General features: G+C 44.5%; 2 protein-coding genes across 24 annotated transcripts in view; one reads left to right on the forward strand and one right to left on the reverse strand.

The window, feature by feature from the left end:
* The window catches only part of LOC119565840 (protein diaphanous-like), a 30,859-nt gene extending 16,085 nt beyond the window's left edge, over positions 1-14,774 (forward strand). For 7 of the 21 annotated variants that reach the window (XM_043543742.1, XM_043543739.1, XM_043543745.1 and 4 more), the window contains one exon: positions 14,419-14,774. In XM_043543742.1, coding sequence (XP_043399677.1) covers positions 14,419-14,490 — 72 coding nt within the window. In that variant the 3' untranslated portion in view covers positions 14,491-14,774. Of the gene's footprint in view, positions 1-206 lie in introns of all 21 variants that reach the window. The other 14 variants (XR_006289860.1, XR_006289857.1, XR_006289859.1 and 11 more) reach the window with 5 other exon arrangements.
* Positions 11,031-21,801, reverse strand: MRPS10 (mitochondrial ribosomal protein S10). Of its 3 annotated transcripts, none has more exons than XM_043543738.1 (8): positions 21,640-21,699; positions 15,261-15,383; positions 15,007-15,071; positions 14,847-14,919; positions 13,661-13,800; positions 12,877-12,985; positions 11,955-12,044; positions 11,031-11,556 (listed from the first exon to the last, which is right to left on the reverse strand). In XM_043543738.1, exons 1-8 carry the CDS (start codon positions 21,682-21,684, stop codon positions 11,470-11,472), a joined length of 732 nt encoding a protein of 243 aa, XP_043399673.1. In that variant the 5' UTR covers positions 21,685-21,699; the 3' UTR covers positions 11,031-11,469. The 3 variants fall into 3 exon arrangements, with proteins under 3 accessions (XP_043399673.1, XP_037751709.1, XP_007058099.3); XM_007058037.4 differs by lacking the exon at positions 21,640-21,699 and adding an exon at positions 15,588-21,340 and having other exon boundaries at positions 11,160-11,556; positions 15,261-15,380; XM_037895781.2 differs by lacking the exon at positions 15,261-15,383 and having other exon boundaries at positions 21,634-21,801.
* Positions 21,802-22,182: the final 381 nt, after the last annotated feature.

Consider the following 22,182-nt stretch of genomic DNA (forward strand, 5'->3'; position numbering starts at 1 on the left):
TAATATTCTGCTAAATTATGCTCTCAGCTATGCCTGTGGAACTCCATGACAGTCAGTGGAATTTCGTAGGTGTAACAGAGCAGAATTTGGCCTCAAATTTCTGTGTATATTGTGGAATAACATGGGTGCTATTTTGTCATGCTGTTTGTGATGAAAGGAGTGATATAAATGATATAAAATATGTATTTTTTCCTTCAAACCTGCAGTTACCAACACCTGGGTACTATAGTTTACAGTATGATTTGAAGACTTTCCATCAGTCCAAAAGGTGTTCAGAAATGCTGGTACAAATATTTGCCAAGTTACCATTGTCACATTGCAAGGCATCTGTGTGGGAGATAAATAGCAAACATCTAATCTGAGTTTTGGCATGTTTTACATTAGGGAATAGCGTAGTGAGCATTTTTTGGGGAAACAGCTGACTGAAATGCACAGTCTTTTGCCTAATCATTCCATCTGCCGCATATGGTATTTCTTACATAAATACCAAGTTAGATGAAAAGTTGCCTATCAATTGGAAAAAAATACCAAAGTGGGAAGAAGTATCATCCAATTTCCTACTAATGAGTTTACTTTCATAAATGAACTGACTGAAACAGCTGTTAGGTTTTACTTTTTTTGTTAACTCTAGTCCCATTTCCTGTTTTAAGGTTGCTAAAAATCACGGAAAGGATGTTTAGTTTTAAAATTGTAATGAATTAGTGATAATATTAATATTTAGGTTGTAATGTTAATATTAATATTTAGGTTGCAATGTCTTATTTGTCCGAGATCATCCACTAATTCTGATGAATGCCATCTGGAAAGTTAAAGCTTTACTGAAGATTTTTATAAATTATAGGATGGCAAGATTGGACCTTCCATCTGGTTAAATGAAATGGATAGGTCAGCACCCTGTGACATAGATTTTACATTAATGTGCCAAGTTTATCTCTAACTCCAGTGAAGTCAATTCAGGATTAAATTAGACTAATGAATTAAACCTAAGCTGTATGGAAATTAAATTTTAAAGATACTTGTCTTCTCTTTAGGAGTAACTAATGTTCTTCAAATAGTGTCCCTGTGGGTGTTCCACTTCAGGTGCACATGTGCATCTCCAGCCCTTGATCAGAGATTTTCCATTACCAGTGTCCACTTGGCTCGCACGTACATCCTATGGACCCTTGTGTCACGCACTGAGGACACCTAGGGCTGCATCTGTGACCCACTCAGTTCCTTCTCAGCTACCTCAGCCTGAGATGGAGCTGTAATGTTTCTGGCTGGTTTTGTCTCAGCTATTCTCTTGTACAGCTTAGCATTCGTAGAGCTGAGTTATGAGAGGATTTGTTTTGTTTCTGTCCCTCTTTTTTCTGGGAAACTTATTTTCCTAGTGGGGCATGCCCAGCTCTTCCAGGCTTCAGATGTTGCCTCTCTTGTTGGGAGGCTATCCCAGTAAGCGACAGCCACTCCCAGAGTGTCTGCTGCCTGGGAGAGTCACGTATTTCCTGGAAGTGCAACTTCTGCCTGGCCCTCAAATCCAGAGCAAGGAGGAACCAGGAGATGAAATTGAGGCTGCTATTGATGGAGCATTCCTTTCAGCTTGCTTCAGAATCAGGCAGGAGACTGGCCATGTACATCTGTTTCTGGGGAGATCCAGCACCCCTTCAGCCTTAGCATAGGTACTCTCTAAGAAGGGGAAGACTATGGAGGCCTCAGGGAAGGCTCCAAGGAAGAGGAGCTCAGACTCTTATCATAAGGAGCCAGCTCCCAAAAGGCCCTGATCCCTGGCTAAGTCCATGGTGTCAGAAGCCTCAACCTCTCCGCTTGGTACCATCGCGGTGAAAAATTCCGCCTTTGGTACCACTGGAAAGTGCCGGGCCTGTAAGGGAAAACATGGCTCCAAAAGGACCCTGGTATTGTCTACAAGAGAGAAAGAGGGCAAAAATAAACACTTCTCCGACCACTACCACTGAGCAGAACTCTGCCTTGAGGACCTCCCCAGTTGAGACCCTCAGTGCCATGCAAACTGAAGTGCTAGACACCTTCAGCACCTACTTTGGTATGCTCCATTTCAATGGTACCATCTGCTTCGACTACCAAGCACCTCTCAGTACTGTGATGATAATCTGAAGATTGGAGTCTTTCTCCAGTACAATAGGATTCTCTTTTTCTGCTGTTGCTTTCCTGTTGGAGGATATTGAACAGTATGAAAGAGACTTCTGTATAGGAACTCACTCTCTCTTTTTTTGATGCTTATAGGGAAGATCCCTGTGCACAACAAGGGTGGTGGGACCAATCTTGGATGCCACTCCATCTCCCGTATGGCCCTTCAATGGCCCTACTGGGATCCCTGGGCTGCCTGTTGGCAGCAATTTGCCAGACCACCAGCTCTGTCATATCAAGAGGTGAGAGTTCTACAGTCCTCTCCCCAACCAACCCACCTGAATGATGAGGCATTTGAGGAGCAGGAAGTTAGGGCTGATAATGAGGCCACCCCCAAACCCTTTGTCTCCAGATGAGGTGGTCATGCCTCCACTGCTGTCCACAGTCAACAATTTCCAGCAATTCCAGGACATTATAAAGAGAGTCACGGACGCTTTCCGAATACTGCTCGAAGAGGTCAAAGATTCTCAACACAAAGTGCTGGACATTTTGCAATCGGCAACACCCACTGGAGTTGTCTTATCCATTAATGAGGTGCTCCAGGACCCAGCAGACTCTTTAGCAAACACCTGCTACTGTTCCACCAATTTGAAAATGGATAGATAGGAAATATTATCGTTCCATTCTCCTCCCCTCTCACCCCCTCAGGTCTCAGAGTTTTAGTTCTCCCATCCCCCACTTAATTCTCTGGTGGTGGATGTAGTAAATGAGCAGAATAAGCAATACTACTCTAAGTATATCTTCCATAACAAGGACAAAAAAAGATTAGACTTCTTTGGATGGAAGTCTTATTCATCTGTGACACTGCAGTTTTGGATTGCAAATTGTCAGGTGATCTGCAATTGCAATAAAGAGCTGTGATGACTTACGAAATGGCTTTGTGCGCTCAATGTAGAAGGCTAGGGCACGCTTGACGTCCAGGGAATGGAGCATTCGCTCTCTGTTACTGGCATGTGGCTTAGGGAAGAACACAGGTAAAAATATGTGGTGGTTCACGTGAAACTGGGATACTGCCTTTGGTAGAAATGCAGGGTGAGGGCGTAGCTGCACCTTGTCTTTATAAAAGACCTTATGGGGGGGGCCCGGAAGTCAGCGCTGTGAGCTTGGATACCCTTCTGGCTGAGGTTATGGCCACCAGAAAAGCCACTTCCCAGGAAAGGTAGGACAGAGGGCAGGTTGCCGTGGGCTCGAAAGGATGGGGTCTCATGAGCATGGACAGGACCAGGTTGAGGTTCCACTGGGGAGTGGGCTGTCACACCTGGGGATAAAGCCTGTCCAAGCCCTTGAGAAACCAAGCCCACCATGGGATTTCCAAACATTGACCTTCCTGCTGCCCCTGGGTTGAATGCTGAAATGGCAGCCAGGTGTACTTTGATAGATGATATTTCCAACCCCTGCTGCTTTAGGTACAGTAGGTAGTCCAAAACAAGGGGAATTGATGCTTGCTGTGGAAGGCTGCCCATCTGCAGGGACCAGATGGAAAACCGCTTCCACTTTGTCAGGTATGTGGCACGAGTGGAGGGTTTCCTACTTCCCAGCAGGACATCCTTCACTGGGTCTGAACAATGAAGCTTAAGAGGTTTCAGCCATGCAGTTTCCACGCCGTGAGGTGGAGGGACTCCAGGCTGGGGTGTTGTAGACGGCCGTGGTCCTGTGTGATGAGGGCCAGGCACATGGGAAGGGTTACTGCTCTGTCCACTGAGAGGTTCAACAGTGTGATGAACCAGTGTGGCGGGGCCACGCTGGCGCTATGAGGATCAAGGAATCCCTGTCCCAGCAAGCCTTGAGGAGGACTTTGTGTATGAGAGGGAAGGATGGGAATGCGTACAGCAGGTGACTCATCCATGAAAGCTGTCAGTGATGGAGCCTGGGCTGTAGTTCAGAAAGAAGAACCGCTGGCACTTCCTGTTGCTCCATGTCGCAAACACGTCTATGTGAGGAAAGCCCCACCTCTGGAAAGTCGAGAGCACGATGTCCACCCTGAGGGACCATTCTTGACTGTGAAACAAGCAGCTAAGGCGGTCAGCTAGCTCGTTTTGCACTCCCGAAGTGGGTGATGCAGAAGTCCCACAGTCCAACGGCTTCCTGGCACAGGGGAGAGGAGCAAGCACCACCATGTTTGTTTATATAGAACATTGCTGTGATGTTGTCCTTCCGCACCGACACACATGCATCCTGAAGGTGAGCCTTGAACTCTTGGCATGCCAGACGAACCGCCCTCAGCTCCCTTACATTGATATGCAGCAATAGTTCTGGGTGGGACCATAGGCCTTGGATTCTGATATTGTCCGGATGTGTTCCCCGAGCGCTGAGGTGTCCGTGACCAGCGATAGCGTAGGTTGGGGTTTGACTGCAGCCACCAGTGGAGAGACTCGAGAATGCGAGGTTGGAGGGTAACTAATCTGCTGGGCCTGTGCACCTGTGCCAACCACACCTGGAGAGGCCAAAGGCGCAATCTGGCATACTAGACCACATATGTACAAGCCACCGTCTGCCCCAGCAGTTTCATGCAATTTCTGGTAATCGCCGTGGGTAATCGGCGAAGGTTCTCGATGTCCCTGAGTGCTTGGAAGCACAGCTCAGGCAGGAACGCCCTGGCTTGCATGGAGTCCAAGAGAGCTCCTATGAATTCTGTTCTCTGTGTTGGGGCTAGTGTGGATTTAGGTACTTTCAATATGAGGCCTACCATCCTGAGGAAGGTGGCCTGAGCCAGACACACCTGCTCTGCAGCCTGTGCTTGCAACTTGGCCTTGATGAGCCAGTCATCCAGGTACGGGAAAACTTGTACCTGACGTTTGCGGAGAAAGGCTGCCATGACTGCCATACACTTCATGAATATCTGGAGAGCCGCCGAGAGCCCAAATGAGAGCACCCTGAACTGGTAGTGCTGGCCGCTGACCACGAAGCGAAGAAACTGTGAGCCAGGGTAATGGAGATATGAAAGTACACATCTTTCAAGTTGAGGGCAGTGTACCAGTCCTCCAGATCCAGGAAAGGAATGATGGAGGCCAGGGAGAGCATGCAAAACTTCACTTTCTTTATGAATGTGTTGCAGTCTCCCAGATCCAGGATAGGCAAGAGCCCACCCTTGGCCTTGGGGATGAGGAAATAGCGGGAGTAGAACCCCTGAACTCCTGAGGAACCTCCTCTGTTGCCCCTAGAGCAAGGAGCGATTGCACCTCCTGCAGAAGTTGTTGTTCGTGAGGGGGGAAGAGGGGTGGAAGGGAACAGAATTGGATAGAATATGCCATGTCCACCGTGCTCAGAACCCAGTGATCTGATGTGATCTGGGACCAAGCACGGTAGAAGTGGGACAGTCGATTCACAAAGAGGGGTAAAGATCTGAGCTCGGTACTGGTGCTCTGTCCTCGGGTGCATCTTCAAAAGTTTGGCTTCAGGCCCGAGGGCTGTTTCAAAGAACCCTGGCCTTGTCCTGAGGAGGACTGGCGGGCGCCTCCTATTATTCCTGCCCCTCTCCTGGATAAGTCTAGTCTTGGGGGCCCAGACTAGAAGTGGGACAGGGGCTGAGGCTTAAATGGCTTTCTTTGGGGTACAGGGGTGTGGATCCCCAAAGACTTTAGCGTCACCCACGCGTCCTTCAGACTGTGCAAGCGAGAGTCTGTATTTTGGGCAAACAACCCCTTATGGTCAAAGGGCAGGTCCTGAATTGTGTTCTGAACCTCCGGTGGTATATCCAACACCTGCAGCCACGCGCTGCGTCTCATTGTGATGGCGGTGGCCATAGTCCGAGCCACTGAGTCTGCCGCATGTAACACAGCCTGGAGGGAGGTTCTTGAGACCACCCTGCCCTCCTCTAGAAGCTCATTAAACTCCTTGCACAAGTCAGCCGGCAGCAACTCCTGAAACTTTGCTAATGCACTCCAGGAATCGAAAGCATAGCGACTGAATACCTCTTGCTAGTTGGCCACTTGAAGCTGGAGTTGGCCGAAAAGGTCCAACTTCTTAGCGTCCAGTGACTTTGGAGAGGGACCTGGCTGCCCCAGCAGCTCCTTGTGATTTGCCGCATCAACCACTAGAGTCCTCAGTGGGGAGTGGGTGAAAAGGTGTTCATACTCTTTCTGCAGCACAAAATAACATCTCTCTACCCCTTTAGTGGTGGGTGATATAGAGGCCGGGATCTGCCAGAGCACCTTAGTAGTGTTCTGGATCATTTTTATCTGGGGCAAGGCCACCTTAGATGGACCCTCCGGGGCAAGGATGTCCACCATTGGGTCTGACTCCTCTGTGACCACCTCCACCTGGAGGCTTAGGTTTAGGGCCACCCTCCTAAGAAGGTCTTGGTGTCCCTTAGTGGCCACCGCCGATAGGATGATAGTGGTGGTGCCTGCCACCGTCTTGTCCAGGGAGGAGGAGGCCCATGGGACCAGGTCTTCCCGACATTCTGGTTCCCTAGAGACTGGGTCGGGTGTGGCGGTCCCAAGTCAGGGAGACCACCGGCTCGGCAGACCTCTGGTCGGGGCCAGAGTCAACAGTGCTGGGTCTTGAGGCCCTGCGATGGGATGCACCCCGCTGGAATCCCCTCACAGCTTCTTAACGGGGGAACAATCCGTGTCCGCCTTGTTTTTCTTATGTGGCACTGGGTCTGTGAGTGGTGCCGCCAGCTACAGCTGGCCTTATGAGCCGGGGAGTGGTGCTGATGCTCCTTGGAGGAGTCCTTCCTCAGTGCTGGTGCATCCCACACCGATGATGCCAGTGCTGTTTCCGGTGCTGGCAGAGGGCCGACTCCATCAGGAGGAGCTTTAAATGATAGTCCTGCTCTCTTTTAGTCCTGGGTCTAAAGCTCCTGCAAACTGAGCACTTGTCTGATGACCTTCTCCTAGGCACTTAAGACAAGCAGCATGCAGATTGCCTCTGGGCATAGGTTTCACATACTTCTCACACGCCTGTGACCAAGGCATGCCCTGGTGCCTGGGGAAAACTACGGGGGGAGCTGCCCAAAGTAAGCTTAACTAACTATAAACTACTATACAATTACTGTGACTACAACTCAGCTAAACTATTTACAAGTAAGAAAAGGGAACTACTAGGTAGCCACTTGCAAATGCAACAGACTGAGCTGCTCCATTGACCGTTACTGGCTGTAAGAAGGAACTGAGCAGGCAGCAGGTCAGCTGCAACCTATATACACCGCCATGAAGGTGCCATTCCACAGCTGACCCGATGGCCACCACTAGGGGAAAAACCTTCCGACGATTGTGCATGTGGTGTGCGCACACATCTATTGGAATCCACATGAGCAGTCACTCAAAGAACCTCTTCTTTCTGAATCATGAGGAATTTTTCTGTTGATTGAACATTTCTGCCGTACTAAATTGACTTTTGTTTTTTTAGGTTTGATTTCTTGTTTCTTTTTTAGGAGAGTGTTCTTGCCCTTCTCTGCACAAACTTATTTTCCTTAAGTTACAAAACTTGTTTTAAAGATATAAAAAGGTTCGATGTTTAAACGTTAAAAGTGTAGCGCTGGCCAGAAACAGGAATTCCCATTCTGCAGGACGTTTTTTTTTTGTTTTTTTTTAAAGGTCCAAAACGGAACACACAATTGAAATTTCTAAATTTCTGGCAGAATGGGAATTATGAAACTGTTTATATAAAAAAAAAAGTCAAAATAACATTTTGTTTTGACCTTTTCAGGTATAGGGAATGGGTATCTCTGGGCTGCTGAGGACTTCAGGATCCTGGAAGCCCTTGCTCCAAGACAGTTTGCCTGGCAGGCCCAGCTCCATGGCAACTCAACTGATGGGCTGCCTCTAAGCCAGAGAGCCTTGAAGCTCTTGGAGCCCCAGCTTTGGGGGGGATCCACCTTACGGTTTGCAGGGGCGTGGGGGAGCTGTGGAGCTGGGAATGATTTTCCAAAAGAACATTTCAATTCTGTGGAAAATGAATTTTTCACCAGAAAATTCCTAACTAGCTTTAGTTGAAAGCGAGATAAGATTGCTGTCAAATTGTTTGAGAGTCCAATGGTCTACTTCTAGTTCTGTACTCCTGCTAGAATGAAATTGCACCCGATCTGTTTAGAAATGGAAATAAAGAGATTTTGCTCGTGAGATTTCCTTTAGTTGCCTCTGATATGGTAGGGGCACTTCTTTTCTCTTTATATTACACACACACAAAAATTACAGTAAAAACATGAAGGGTACAAAATCAAACACTCAAAAGTTAGGAAATGCCAGAATTAAGATAGCCAAATTAAGGTTGCACAAACAATCTTGTGCATATACATTTTGATAGAAGCTAGGGTCTGTCTGTTTCTCCCCAAGCTTGATCTAGTCTGTACCTCCAACCATTCTCCACTCCTCAAGCTTTTAATCTCAGTCTGTCTCCTTACAGTCCAGTCTCTCTCTCCTGCTTGCTTCCAATCCTGGTCCCTCACCCTCCCAAATGGCTTCTCGTCTAATCTAGCTCTCCCTTCTCCAGCTGGAACTGAAAACAGGGTCTTACAATGGAAAGTGGCTGGCTACCTTAACTGTAGGCTACCAGCTTTGCCTCTAGCACATTCATTCACCTTATTGAAAAGACTATATATTCTATTATACTAATTTCTACATCTATTTCCATTCAGGTTCCCTTCCCAACAAGAAGGGCTAGAACTATTTTTAAATGAAAGTTTAGATTCTGTAAAACAATTGTATCTCCCCAGAAAAAGTGGGAGGACTGGCCCAAAGTTTGAGAACCACTGCCTAGAGCAGGGATCAGCAACCTTTGGCACACGGCCCATCAGGGAAATCCACTGACAGGCTGGGACGGTTTGTTTACCTGCAGCATCCGTAGGTTCAGCCAATCACAGCTCCCACTGGCTGCAGTTTGCTGTTCCAGGCCAATGGGGGCTGTGGGAAGCAGCATGGGCAGAGGGATGTGCTGGCTGATCCCTGGCCTAGAGAATCTAATTGCAGTAGATTTACTCCACCTCTTCCAAAAGTCCTTTGTACTTACGTTAGGTAGATAAAATATCAGTAATTTCTTCTTTTTCATGTATTTATTTTTGTGTCCTGAAGACTTAGTGTTTGCTTGGTTTTAGTTAAGAGATTAAAAGATCCCACTTTTATTCTAGATGTATTCCTGACTGCTGAACAGATGACAGAAGAACCATATTATTTTTCAAACAGATTTGTTGATAATGAGTTCGATGTGAATATCCTGCGTAGCTAGCAAAATCAGGCCATTCAGTAAAAGAAGCTCTGTGGCTGGCACAGTAAGCTTTATTGACACACAGATTTAAATTTGTTTGATTTCCCTCCAGCTTTGCAACACACCATCTTGGCTCTTTTTATTTTTCTACTAAGAGCTGCTACAGCAGAACTTCCACCAACTAGAGAGACCTATCTCCCTCCCCTCAGAGCCGGTTGCCTGTATTTAGCAGAGTGGTAGGGGTTGAAATAACTGTGTGCACCTTCAAATTGGAATCCGTGTTTCCCATCAGTCAGCTAGGAATGGAAGGAACATAGAGCTACAGTTATTGAGGGCTACAGTTATTGGGCTCTTCCTGTCTGACAGCTCTTTTTAAGAGGTCACATATAGAGAAGAAAAAAGACTATGCCCTGAAAGTTACATTACTTTCCTCTCCCACACAATGGCCAATGAGATCAGAGCTTTCCCCACCATACAATTGAGTAAGGTTCTCCTTTTCCCCAGCACACAGTGGGTTGTGACTGAAAGGAGCCCACTCATAAAGGAGAGTGTGTACACTGCACTCTAGTGACTGTAGGGGTCTAAAAGTCATCCTCCTTCCCACTTAAATTATTTTGTTTTTAAAGCACAGCTCTGATGATAGTCACCCCCGTCCCTTTGCCACCACACACTCCACAGCAGTTCTTGTGGCTCCTTTTGTTGCTGCACCCCAACAATCCAGGTCTCAGCTCCATTCCTGCTGAAGTGCAGAGTAAGTTATTTACCAGCTCTCTCTGGCTGTGGAAGAGAAGGGAATTAAACCAAGCCTGCATCGTAGGCTACTGTGCTAATCATTCACCCACTTCTTCAGGAAGCCCTCTCAATCTTCACAGAAGAAAAGGGAGGAAAAGGATAAGCTTCCACTTAGAACTGACTAGGCTGTAGTGTAAGAGCCTCATTTTCACAGCCCCCATAGAAAAAAACCTTTTACACCTGTGATTAATATACTTGTGTTGAGACCAAGTTAATACCATTATAACATGTGTCATCATTTGACACTATTAAAGATAATTTTACAAGTCCTTTTTCTTAGGCTTGGTCTACACTACAGACTTATGTCAGTATAATTGTGGTGCTCAGAGGCATGGAAAATCCATGTCCGAGTGATGCAGTTATACCAACCGAACTCCCGCTGTAGACAGCACTATGTTGATGGGAGAGCATCTCCTGTCAACATAGCTACCACCTCAGACATGGAGTAAGTACCGTGTCTGGAGAAGCTCATCACCAGGGGCAACGTCTCTCCGAAGCACTGCTGCAGTGTAGACAAGCCCTTACTGTACAAGCAGTGTAATTCTGGGAGAAATACTGTATTCAGTTTTGTGATACAGGTATTTTGGGGGACCTGGCAAGTAGCTAGAGAGTTTGCTCTTTGCCATAGTCTCTCTAGGGTCCTTTCTTGATGCACAGTTGCTGCTTGATAACAGTGCTGGTGTCTGATCTGAGATTTCCTGTGTCGTGTTTGACAACACTGTTCAAAGGGTATACAGCATAAAAGTTTCACTAGAAAATATCCAGTCTGTTACTGATTTTGCCTCCCAGCAGAAACTGACCTGGCCTGTAAGTGCCCCAGCTGCTCAGCTGACTGGTGAATACTAAAACAAGTCCTGAAAGTTCTCCTCAATGTGCTTTTACTATCAAATTGCCAAGTATAACAAGAGAAGAGAAATGTAACCTTTTTCAGGAGACTCCCCAGCAAAAAATATTTTAAATAAAATTTAATATGTCACCTAAGAACTCTGAGATATGTGCTTCAAATAGCAACCTCAGTGACAGTAAATTCACAAGTCCTGTGGTGTTTATGCACAAATAAACCATTACTGTACATCATGATCTGTTCATGTAAATTTATCAAGTTTTGGCCACATAGGACTTTGAAAAAAGAAAAACAGAGACAAAACATTTTCACAGCAGTCCAGTCTTTCTGCTAATTGCCTGGAGCTGGGATCCACACACTGATAATTAGCGTAGCAAATGACCCGTCTCAACATAATTTCTAAGTATTGTTTGTAAAATTAAGACAGGGTTTGAGGTTGGATAGAGGGTAACTCCTGTGAGAAGATGCTGTGTTTAAAATGTTAACAGGCACAGGATGAGCTTCCATTGCTAACAGATGTGGAAGAGCTTTAGTACATGAAGAATTCATGACGTGCTTGCAGTTTCTTCTACTGAAGGTAACTTGTCCCAAACTGGCTTCTGAATATGTTCTGGTAGTTTCTCTAATTTGGTCTAAAAACAAAGCAAACAATTACACCTACCAATCTGCACCTTAGATGTGACAATTCCCTCATTTAGAATACATTATTTTGCTGAATACATATTTACCCAAATCAAATTACAAATACCTATTCAGGTACATGAAAGGCCACCAAGTGGCAGAAGCCATTTTAAGAATAGTTCAGCTTCCATCCCTTCTTCATCTTGTGCTTTCCACTGTTTGGATCCCTTGCTCCCTAGAGAACTCCCATTCTCCCCAGCCCAGAGTCTCTGCACATTCCTCCCCTGCACATTCCAGAAATTACACTTGCTATTAGTCCCAGCAGATATCATTTGTCATCTGATTAATCTTAAAACTAGACTCATCCCACAGCTCCTATTAGAAATTCAAGAAAGCAATTCAATTATACCTTTTTTATTTCCATGGCAACCCCTTCAGGTAAATTTCTTTGGATGTATTCCAAATAGACATCAGCTGTACTGCCAGTTAAATGTTTTAACTAAAACAACACAGAAAGTGTTTTAAAAATAAAAGTAGCCATATTTTCTGCTATTAGCATATCACTGTATAATGATATAGGCATACACTGATGGGAAAATTTCCTCAGAGTTAGAGAAGCTAGAGCACAGAGGTTCAACATTCCCTTCACAACAGGCAAAGAATTAGCATCATCTTTGCACTCTCACACTCATACAGTTAGCAGAAGGTACTCCCAGACTAGGGGTTTGCCTAACCTGTATTCTGCAACTGTAGAAACACATACACCTTTGTTTACGTAGAGAGCCTCCTGGGATTAACCTGTAGTTTGATTAGTGCAGCCTATATTTAGAAAGGCCGCTCCTGGGTATTATATAACATCCTAGCATCCTAAACTAGGTCAGGGCCCTACTATGCTAGGCACAGTACCAATATTGACAATCTCCTCCCCTCAACAGACACACAACATGGGTGGTGGCCAGTTATTTTTGTTTTTAAGAGGAAGGTAGTTATTTTTAAAGGCAACTGTGAGGTGGTTAATCTGCCATTTTGTTCTAATTTTTTAATTAATATAAAAGATACAATATGGAAAATGGTGCGCTCAGAACCATACTTTTCAGTAGTATTATTTTAATATAAGCTGCATGAAGTGCATCCAGTATAACAAGTATTCTCTTTAGTATCCACTGAGACAGGATTAGGAAATTCTGCATGCTGGGGTTAAATGTAAAATCAGTACACGCATTTTTCAGGAATTTTAGTGAGTGTCAAACATTAAATGCTTGACAAAACTGCATTTTCTATATGTGAAGTTCTATTTGAGTTCTCTCCTTCCCGCAAATACACTTACTCACCTCCAAGCATCTATAATGTGTCCTCATTTCATACTGAACTCTGTGCTTCTTGAAAATGTGTATTGACTTCAGAAGGGTGAATCGTTCTATCTTCCTGGGAGGTTCATGTCTAACGTGCACAATCATTTAAACACATTATTTCATATTTTAAATCACATTCATACCCCTTTTAGATCAACTAATGTTTTCAGTATCCACATAACAACCCACCAGGACTTAATGCCAGGATCCCTGCTTTAGTTGACATTTGCACAAGTGAATGAGGCAGTGTGAAAAGTACCAGTGTATTTCGGTATTGCAGCCACATTTTGTCTTAATAGCTATTAAAAGACCCCGGGGGGGGGGGGGGAGGAGGACAGGACCAATAAATTCAGCTAGGTTCTAATGATACCTAGGGGGATGCTTGTACTGTCAATGATGCTGTCCTTACAGGAAGTTTGAAATGGTATTTTAAAAAAATACCTACAACCCTGGGCAAGATTCCCTTTTCTATCAATGTTTTGCTGTTTAACATAGTGCTGAGTGTGTAACAGCTGTTGCTATTGGCTGTATGGTCCTTGAACTATTATTGTATCCTACTGCTGACAAGGAAAATAATTAAAACAGCTTGTCAGGGAAATATCCCAATGGCTTCAAATTAGTTTAAAAATGCCATCACTGGACATCTTCCACTTCTGAAACACTCAGAGAAAGTAAATTCCATACCTCAAAAATCTACAACTATGGATGCCATAAGGGGTAGTGTTTTACAAGTAGCAGCTGAGACCAAGTCACCTATACTTACACTTTTTCAATGGAGATGCCAAGTTCTTTAGCAGCAAGCACTGCAAAATATTCGTAACTGTCCAACACAGTTTTATCATGGCCTTTAACTAAAACCGATAATTTCCTGTATAATGTGTCCGGTTCATCTGAAATGGATACCTACATTTTGTAAGAAAAAGACAAGTTAGGTGATAGCTCTACACTACCCTTAGCTAACTAATACAATACACATTTATCTTGTACACCCTACTATCCCATATGGGGGAAAATACTGTAGGCAGTTCAACCTAATTGTACTTTATGCATAGTTTTGTCAACCTGTGGCTAATTAGCCGCTATTATCAATTCTGAAAAGGACGGCAGAGCTGTGCATGACTTAGGGTATAACTACACTTAAAACACTACAGCAAAGCCCATTGGCCTAGATTCTCCTATAGGTAGAGGTAATCCACCTCCCCAAGAGGCAGTACTTAGGTCTGTGGAAGACCAGTGGAAGCTGTCTACCCTGGGGGTTAGGTTGACTTAATTATGCTGAGTACACGTAACTACACCCCTGAGTGACACAGTTAAACCAACTTAATTTTCTAGCGTAGACCAGGCCTCTACATTTTGAGCATTCAGAAGCTATTATGGTAAAAGTTCTTGATCAGGAGGGTGAGGGCTCTTCAAGATGACTCGGGGAAAAAAAAGTAGTAAGGCTTGCAATAGTTGAAGTTAAGAGTAGAGCTCAGAAACTTCTGAAGAGTTGCAGATTTTTCCTTAAAACCAATCTAATACTACTTTTTTTTGGTACTGGAGAAGAGTCGCCTTCTCAGACCCTGCACTGTCAGCAATTCTCTCTGTAGCTGATGAGAAATACACGGGACTCCCTCCACCAGGATAAGAAGAAACATAAGAAAATATTTAAGTAAAATGGGAATTAAAATTTCTCCTTTTAAAGTGTGTACCATACGTATTTTAAAATGAAAGGATTTTCCACAAGAATACTACATTTCTATTCTAAATGCAGATTGTAACCCTAGGACGTCATTGAAAAGGAGACCTCAATGAGTAATAATCCAACTCATATTATAAATATTCTTCTCCTAATGGGATTTTGCATGATTAAAAAATACTCACCTATGCTGAAATAAGTCTGAGTTTGTGTATTTGCTTTTGTTACTGAGAATGTATATAATAAGTAGAGGGTCTACTTAGTCACATACCAAAGAATTGTCCTTATGATGGTGTAAATCAGTGTGGAATCCTGAGAACTGAACCCACAACAAGTCCTTGTTTCTAGATGGGAGGAAACACCACATTTAACACGATTACAAATTAAGAGCTCAGGGTTTTTCAGACTTAAGTGTTAAATGTTATACTCACAGAAGAAAACGATACTGCTTTGGCGTATCTTTGCTTGAGTAATTTACAGGAAAATTCCCCGGTCCCTGTGAAAATAAGTTAAATCATCAGCTGGTGTCTTTCAAATTAAAGGTTATCAGCTTAATGTAGATTTGTTAAAAGCTAGTTATTGTTTTCTAGACTAATAAATATATAAATGTAAGTCTGGAGGTACAATGAAGAACTTAGTATATGAAGGATTAAATGCATCTTTTTGAAGAAAGGCTCTATAGTACCTTGAAACCCATGCACAGTGTTGGTGCAGAGCAATGAGACACATACTGGTTAGAGGAGTTTTGTTCTTGCTCCAAAGATGATGGCACAGAAGGGAGAGTAGACCAAGTTGTTTGGAATGGCTGCATTATGGGTATAAAAAGGCAGCAGCTGCTATTCCAGTGCATAGGCCTGAATAAACATCACTTTGATTCCTAAACAAAGTCCATTTACACCTAGGCTTTATAGTGAATGTTGCCCCCGTTGAACACATCAAAAAATGACTAGTTTAATTAATTTGTATGGTATCTTTCTAGAAGGATTCAGAACTAAAGTAATATGGGAATTACCTTTAATCTGTGCAGAAATTCCACATTAAAGTTTGTGTGTTGGAAATGCAAATCTGACTAGCTCATACAGGAAAATTTTTTGGGTTAACAGTTACTTTACTTGTCAATACCTTACCATTACATGAATACAAAAATATAAGAACTCATTACCTACTATATATGCCTACATACATAATCACCAGCAAATAAGAGGACTGAGGAAGAAACTAACTGATTACCAATGATACAAAGTCATAATTATAAGAATACCTGTGAGTTAGAACTCAATACAAAAATTGAAGGTTACTAATTTTATTAGCACAATAACGGACTCCAGCATGTGATGTCATTCCATTTCTGAATGCAGGATATAGCAATACGTACAGTATTTCACAGTACAATTACAGTCTTTATAGTTTTGCTTTCATGTAATTTAGCAGACTTGCTAACTCTGCCCCTAGGACAGTTCACCCAAATTTGGCCACTTCATGTGTCTCTGAAAAATCAGAGTTTGCACATGCTCAGTAGAGATGTATTAGCATTTAGCAGGTAAATTATCAAGTAAGATTCTATCTCTAGTGAGCACTCTCCACCCCGCATAGCTCCTTTGGGGCAACCAGACTGAGCAGGCAACATCCCCAGAGTGACTGAGCCTGTTCCAGTCCAGGGATCCAGGGGCTGAGCAGGACTTGTCCAGCCATTGTTGCTCTCAGCACCCAGATGTTGGACAGTGGAACTCAGAGCAAGTAGACTCTCTCATCTATACTCTCAATGGTCCCCCTGCTAGCACCCAGGAGGAAAAGGATGATGTCTTACTGGAATTCAGGGGGAGAAGGGGAGGCACAGAGACAGGCTTCACAGGAGCAGCATAGGACAGGCAGGGAAAGAAGAATCTGTAACAGCAAAAGCACACTCACTTCCAGAATCTGGAACAGAATCCAGGATTCCTGAGTCTAAATACTCCACTGCTGCCTAGCAAACAGCTGTGAAATCCACTGGCAAGTGTCATCTCCCTCTAGTGGATGATCCACACAGGAGAAAAGCCTGCTACTGCCACCAGTTACTTCATTAGCTCAAATGGTAGAGACCTGTGCTATGTATCTAAAAGTTCCAACCCTACTATTGATACAAGCTAGGTCAATATGGTTCTGGTTTTTCTGTTTTGTTTTGAAATAGGAATAATACGCAAAAATCTATTTTAAAAGAAAGTTAATGTTCCAAAGTCAAGCACTCAAAAGGGAGGACATGCTAGAGTTAAGGTTTTCCATGCAACTGTAACGTATCCCCTTGTGCATCTTGTCTGTAATTACATGATCACATGCTATTTTTCCCACAAGACCCCTAACTCATTCACCCCACACTAAATTGTGTTCAGGGAATGAATCAGGATTGTGCAGTGAATGAAGCTGTCGTCTGCAGGACCCATCTCATTTGCTGCAGAAGTTAGGAAGTGTGTAGTGAATGAGGAAGGACTGTAAGGAAGAGAAAGGAGGGTTTTGAGGTTTAAGCAGTTGAATATCATCTTGGAGAACTGAACTATATTTCAGCTTCTGCCATGGAGTTCTTATGTAACGCTGACAAGTCACTTAAACCAACACATTCACAGGTGGCTGCAAATTGTGTCCCTTATTTCAAAGTTCCCAACTTGAGACTCATGGAGTCAGATTTGCAGAAGAGCTGAGCACTCACAAAGTCAATTAGAGCTGCAATGCTAACTACTCTAAGAAATCAAGTCTCCTGATTTTAGTGAACACCTGACAATTTTGGCTGCAACTTCTCTATGTCTTAATTCATCACCTGTCCTACAATAGGGATAATGCCACCTCCCTAGCTTACAATATATTACTATATTTATATATTATAATGTTTTCTGGAAATGATGAAAAAATTGAATTTTTAAGAGGGATGTGGTTAAGGAGAATGTAGTAACTTGGCAAAAAATAGGGAGGTCATTCCATGAAGTGGTGGCATGAAAACAGCCCAGAGCAAGGTGCTAAAGTTCAATTGTATTCATGTTTGGCCGAGTACAGAGTTTACTGGGTTGTTTTAAGAAATTTGCACATCCTCTGAGGCTCTATAAAGGGAGAAATAAGTGTGTACACATATATATTTAATCATTATTTGTGTAAAGCTTTGAACAAACAGTGGGGTTTGTCTTATTTCAGTCTAGTGAAGTATGAGTATTCGGTTTTGTGAAGATAAGTTCATTAACGTTTGTGAAGCACTCAGGTACTATTGTGATAAGCACCCCAGAAAAGCGCATGAATGGCATGCAGAAATATTGAATGGGACTGCACACTGAATGAGTATAAAAGATATATTGAATAGCCTTTAGTTACATCATCACAATTTTTTCTGCAGGACCCCATGGCACTGAATGAGGCAGGGGTCCTGCAGAAAAAATTGTGATAATGTGACTAAAGACTATTAGAATGCATATACACAAGGGGGCCAAATTAAGATTGTATGGGCAACCTTAATTCCAACATTTTTAAACTTCTGACTCTGCAATCTTAATATAGGTGTTTGTATGTAAATATATATACATACACACGCTTATAATAGCACATGGTGAATATAACATCACACTAACTTTCATAACTACAGAATATTAGAGTAAGTAGCAGAATATGTTAAAATTAATGAGAAAGCTGATTGTCTATATAAAATGAATGAGAAGAGAAGATGTTTGATAATTAATGTCCTTTCCTCTCCTCCTCAAAATAAGAGTGGGCATCTCAAGTTCACAACAGGTATTAAGTTTATACCTTGGTGCATCATTTATCCCTTTTAATTGACTGAATGGCAGATTTATATTCTTACTTTCCATTTTTTGCAATTTATGTTTTTAAAACTTCATTCTGGACACAAACATTTGTAATTGATTCAGTGTTTAAAGTGATCTACTGTTTCATCAAGCTTTGTTTTTAAATCTTCAGTATGAGGAGTTATGCTCCTTTGTGTTACTAAACATTGTAGCCTTTTTAACATTATTTAAATGCGTAAAGCATTGTTCTGGCACACTTCTTCCTTTCTTGCACTGTGCTATTAATATGTACAGGGACAGTACAGAGTCATGTGATTCTGCTCAATAAAATTAACGGTAATCTGAAAATGTGTTAAAAGTTGGACTGTAAGGTAAATTGGTGAATATATGTAGTGGGAGGGGCATTCAGCACATATTAAAATATAAGTTTTGTAATAGTTCCATTTATTCTACAATATAAATCAAATATTTTTAATTTCTTTCAAAAGCTGGCCATCCGACAAGGCTACAGACACTCTAACAAACTGCAGCACAATTTAATTCAAATTCCATATACAGGCTGACCCTCCTGGCTAAAAGAAAACTGGTCCTCTCCTAACAACAGTCATCCAAAAGAGCCTCAACTTTGTCCTTCCCCAATAAGCACTTCAGGAAGAAAGCAAACCTTGGAGCTTGGAATGTTAACAGGTCCAGACTGGGGCAGACTGAGGAAGAAAACAAATTCCAAAGTAGAGGGACTTAATGGGGAACCCCAACTGGTAATTTACTCTCAAACTTGAGAGAGCTCAAGCACCTCCTCTGACCTCAATTGTAGCAGAAATTACACAGGGAAAACAGCAGTCCCTCAAGTAGCCTAGTCCCAAATCTTTGTCACTTTCACTTCCACATCATAAGATTTCAAAATTCATTTCCTCAGTTAGGATCAGCAAGACACTTCCCACATCTCTTTGCTTCACCTACCAAGTAATCTGTAAGCCACAGTAACCATGCCAGGGCACAACTGGGAGATGGCTTTTGGGGGCCACTGTATCAATGGCCATGAAAAATAGATTCATAGATTACAAAATCCAACCAATTCATAGCTAAAGTTGTCTTTTAGAGAGAGTACACTTCCAGAAAGCAATCTGTGATGGACCCTGATAGATACTCTACAAGGCTGGACCACTGAAACAGGTCCTTTGCTCCACTGGGATAGATACAGCCCTAAATCAATAGTCTTGGATAAAGAGTATATCTACCCTACTCCCCACCCCCCCACAAAAGTGTATTCTTAACTTGGATTAAAAGAGCATAGAAGACACAGCAACTCTAATTTCAACTCCTCTGTAGCTTAGGTTAAAGCCTATAGGAGAGCCTTGGGTTGAACTCAAGCTGCTAACCCAAGTTAAGGACACCTTTTTTATATCCAAAGCTATAACTCTCAACTCCAGCCCAGATGCGGCCAGTGACATGAGTAGATCAGACGTTCCCATGATTGTCATGCTAGCTACAAATTCCTGAGTGAATCCAGAGGAATCATCTGCATGGACATGGAAGTCAAACACAATTAGCCAAAGGGCAGAACCTGAGAAATTCAAGTAGGGCTTCCATAGCACAGCCAGCTACTCAGCAATATTAACTAAGCACAATCAAGGTCTCAGACTTTAACTTAGAATTAAACGTAAAAATAGGGGAAAGTCCCAAGACTGTCAACTCTTGGAGGCAGGGCAGCCTATTTGCTCTGCCTTTGTACAGCCCTGTCAGGCTGGGATCCTGGTCCAGGAACAGGGCTCCCAGGTGCTACCCAACCCCTCAAGGAGATGGGCTACGTGCAGCTCTCTAGGCCTGACACGCTGCAAATGAGTGTAGTGTGAAAAACTGCTATCTGATGTAATTTGCTACTAGTAGCAGTTACTGATATTAAACTGCTGCTATCTGACCTAATCTGTTATTGGAACAGGGGTAGCAAATTGAAACTACTAACAGTTAGTGATACGTAAAGTTGTTCTTATTTGCTGACTTGTCCTAATTTGCTAAAACTTGACAGTGTTGTTGGATAGAAGCATAAGTCTTCAGCTTTCAAACGACCCTGCCTGGTGTACATAAGTATCAATTACCTCTTAAAAAAGTGAGGTCATTTAAACATTTATTTTGCAGCTTCACTTACTGTGCTAATAAAACATAGCAAATGCAATACTAGAAACACAGATGTCATTGCTAAAACTACTAGCAAGTACTTACTTAAACATATTTTCAGTAAGTATTTGTTATTAAAATATAAATTAAATATCACAACAACAAAGGTAAATGATGAAGCGCTCAGAGTAATTCAGGGAATTCCAGCAGCAAATAAGACAAATTTGTGAACTGCTATGAGACTTTATGCAGTCTCATAAACTGATAAGGGATTCTTTGTTTCTGAGGGGGTATATGTAAAATATTTCACAAAATCAAGTCTCCCTCAGCACCTCAGCAGGTTACATCAGACAGAGAGGAGCTGTGGTGACGAGGCCTTGGAATGCCCATGCCATTAAGAACCCAGCCCTGGGAAGCCCATTCTAAGAGGCACTGTCCTGTGGAAGGCGAAATGAAAAAGCCCCTCTGCCCCTCCCATTTTTGCAAACACTGGTGTCTCAGTCCACCGGGGTAACCGTCACCCCCTCTGCCCCAGTTTTGCCTTCTGGCAGTGCCTCACCCCTGGGTTTAACCCCAGCTCATATTCCTGTCCCTGATTTTGCCTTTCAGCCCCTATCCTAAACCTGCCTCCAGCTGCTCGAACCCCCTGACTAGTGAATTTCCACCCACTGCTCAGACTCAGACCATCCCCCTCTGATCTGCCCCCTTTTAGCCCCTATAAAAAGCAGTCCGGGGAATCTGATGCCAAGTCAGGGCAGGGTGAAGGGCAGTGGCTTCAGCAGCAGTTACTGAGCATGCTCCCTACACCCTAAGTCGCAAAGAGGGACCCGGAGCAGTTTTTCACACTACACCGGCTGTGGCCGCTCAGTTCTTGGCCCAGCTACTGCGGCACCCAGGGCGCCAGCCGAGGAGCCGGAGCCCAGCTGCGGGTACGAGCAGCTGAGCCGGGAGCCAAGCGGGCTCCAGCCCCAGGGCTGTAACCCCAGCACGGGCTGCGGACACCCACGCGCGGGCCCTGGCTCGTGTCCGGCAGCGCGCAAAGGGCGGCGGCTGTTCCAGTCCGGGACCCGGCGAAGGAGCAGCCGAGGGCTCGGGTCAGGGGAGCGCAGAAGCCCTGGGGGCAGATCAGAGCATCGCTCGGGTGCGCGCGCCCTGTCGCTGCGGCCCGTCCCGCGCCCCCGGTACCTGGCAGCAGCACCGCCGCCACAAGCGCCTCACGCCTCCCCACGCCGCCATCTTGCCCACAGCCCCTCCTCCCCCCTCCGGCAACTTCCGGCAGCCACCGCACCATAGAGCGACCCCGGAAGGATAGAACGGCCCCACCCGCAACCAGCTACCATAGAGTTCGCCCTCCCGCCTGAAACTCGGCAGCCGCTCGCGTTGGAGCCGTAGCCGGTCGGCGCCGTAGCCAGACCCCACCACGCCGTTACCGTCCTCAAAGCCTGCGGCGGCGCCGACAGCCTCACCCCCGCCTGAGCACAGCGTCGGCTTCAGGCCCCACCCCGCTGGGCCCTGCAGCCGTCACGGGGGCGGCCCCTCCCCTGGCGGAGCACGAGCGGGAGGCGCAGCCCCTGCCTGCCGAAGGATGAGAGGCCCCCGGGCGGCTGCCCTGCCTTACACCCCATCGTCCCTCGGCCAACCGCGAGCCAGGGACTCCCGCTGCCCCGGGGGAGTGGGGGGGGCGGGGCGGGGAATGGGCTTCGGGCGCCATTTTCCAGCTCGCGCCTGCGCACT

The sequence above is a fragment of the Chelonia mydas genome, chromosome 3 (genome assembly GCF_015237465.2).
Source record: "Chelonia mydas isolate rCheMyd1 chromosome 3, rCheMyd1.pri.v2, whole genome shotgun sequence".
NCBI lineage: Eukaryota > Metazoa > Chordata > Testudines > Cheloniidae > Chelonia > Chelonia mydas.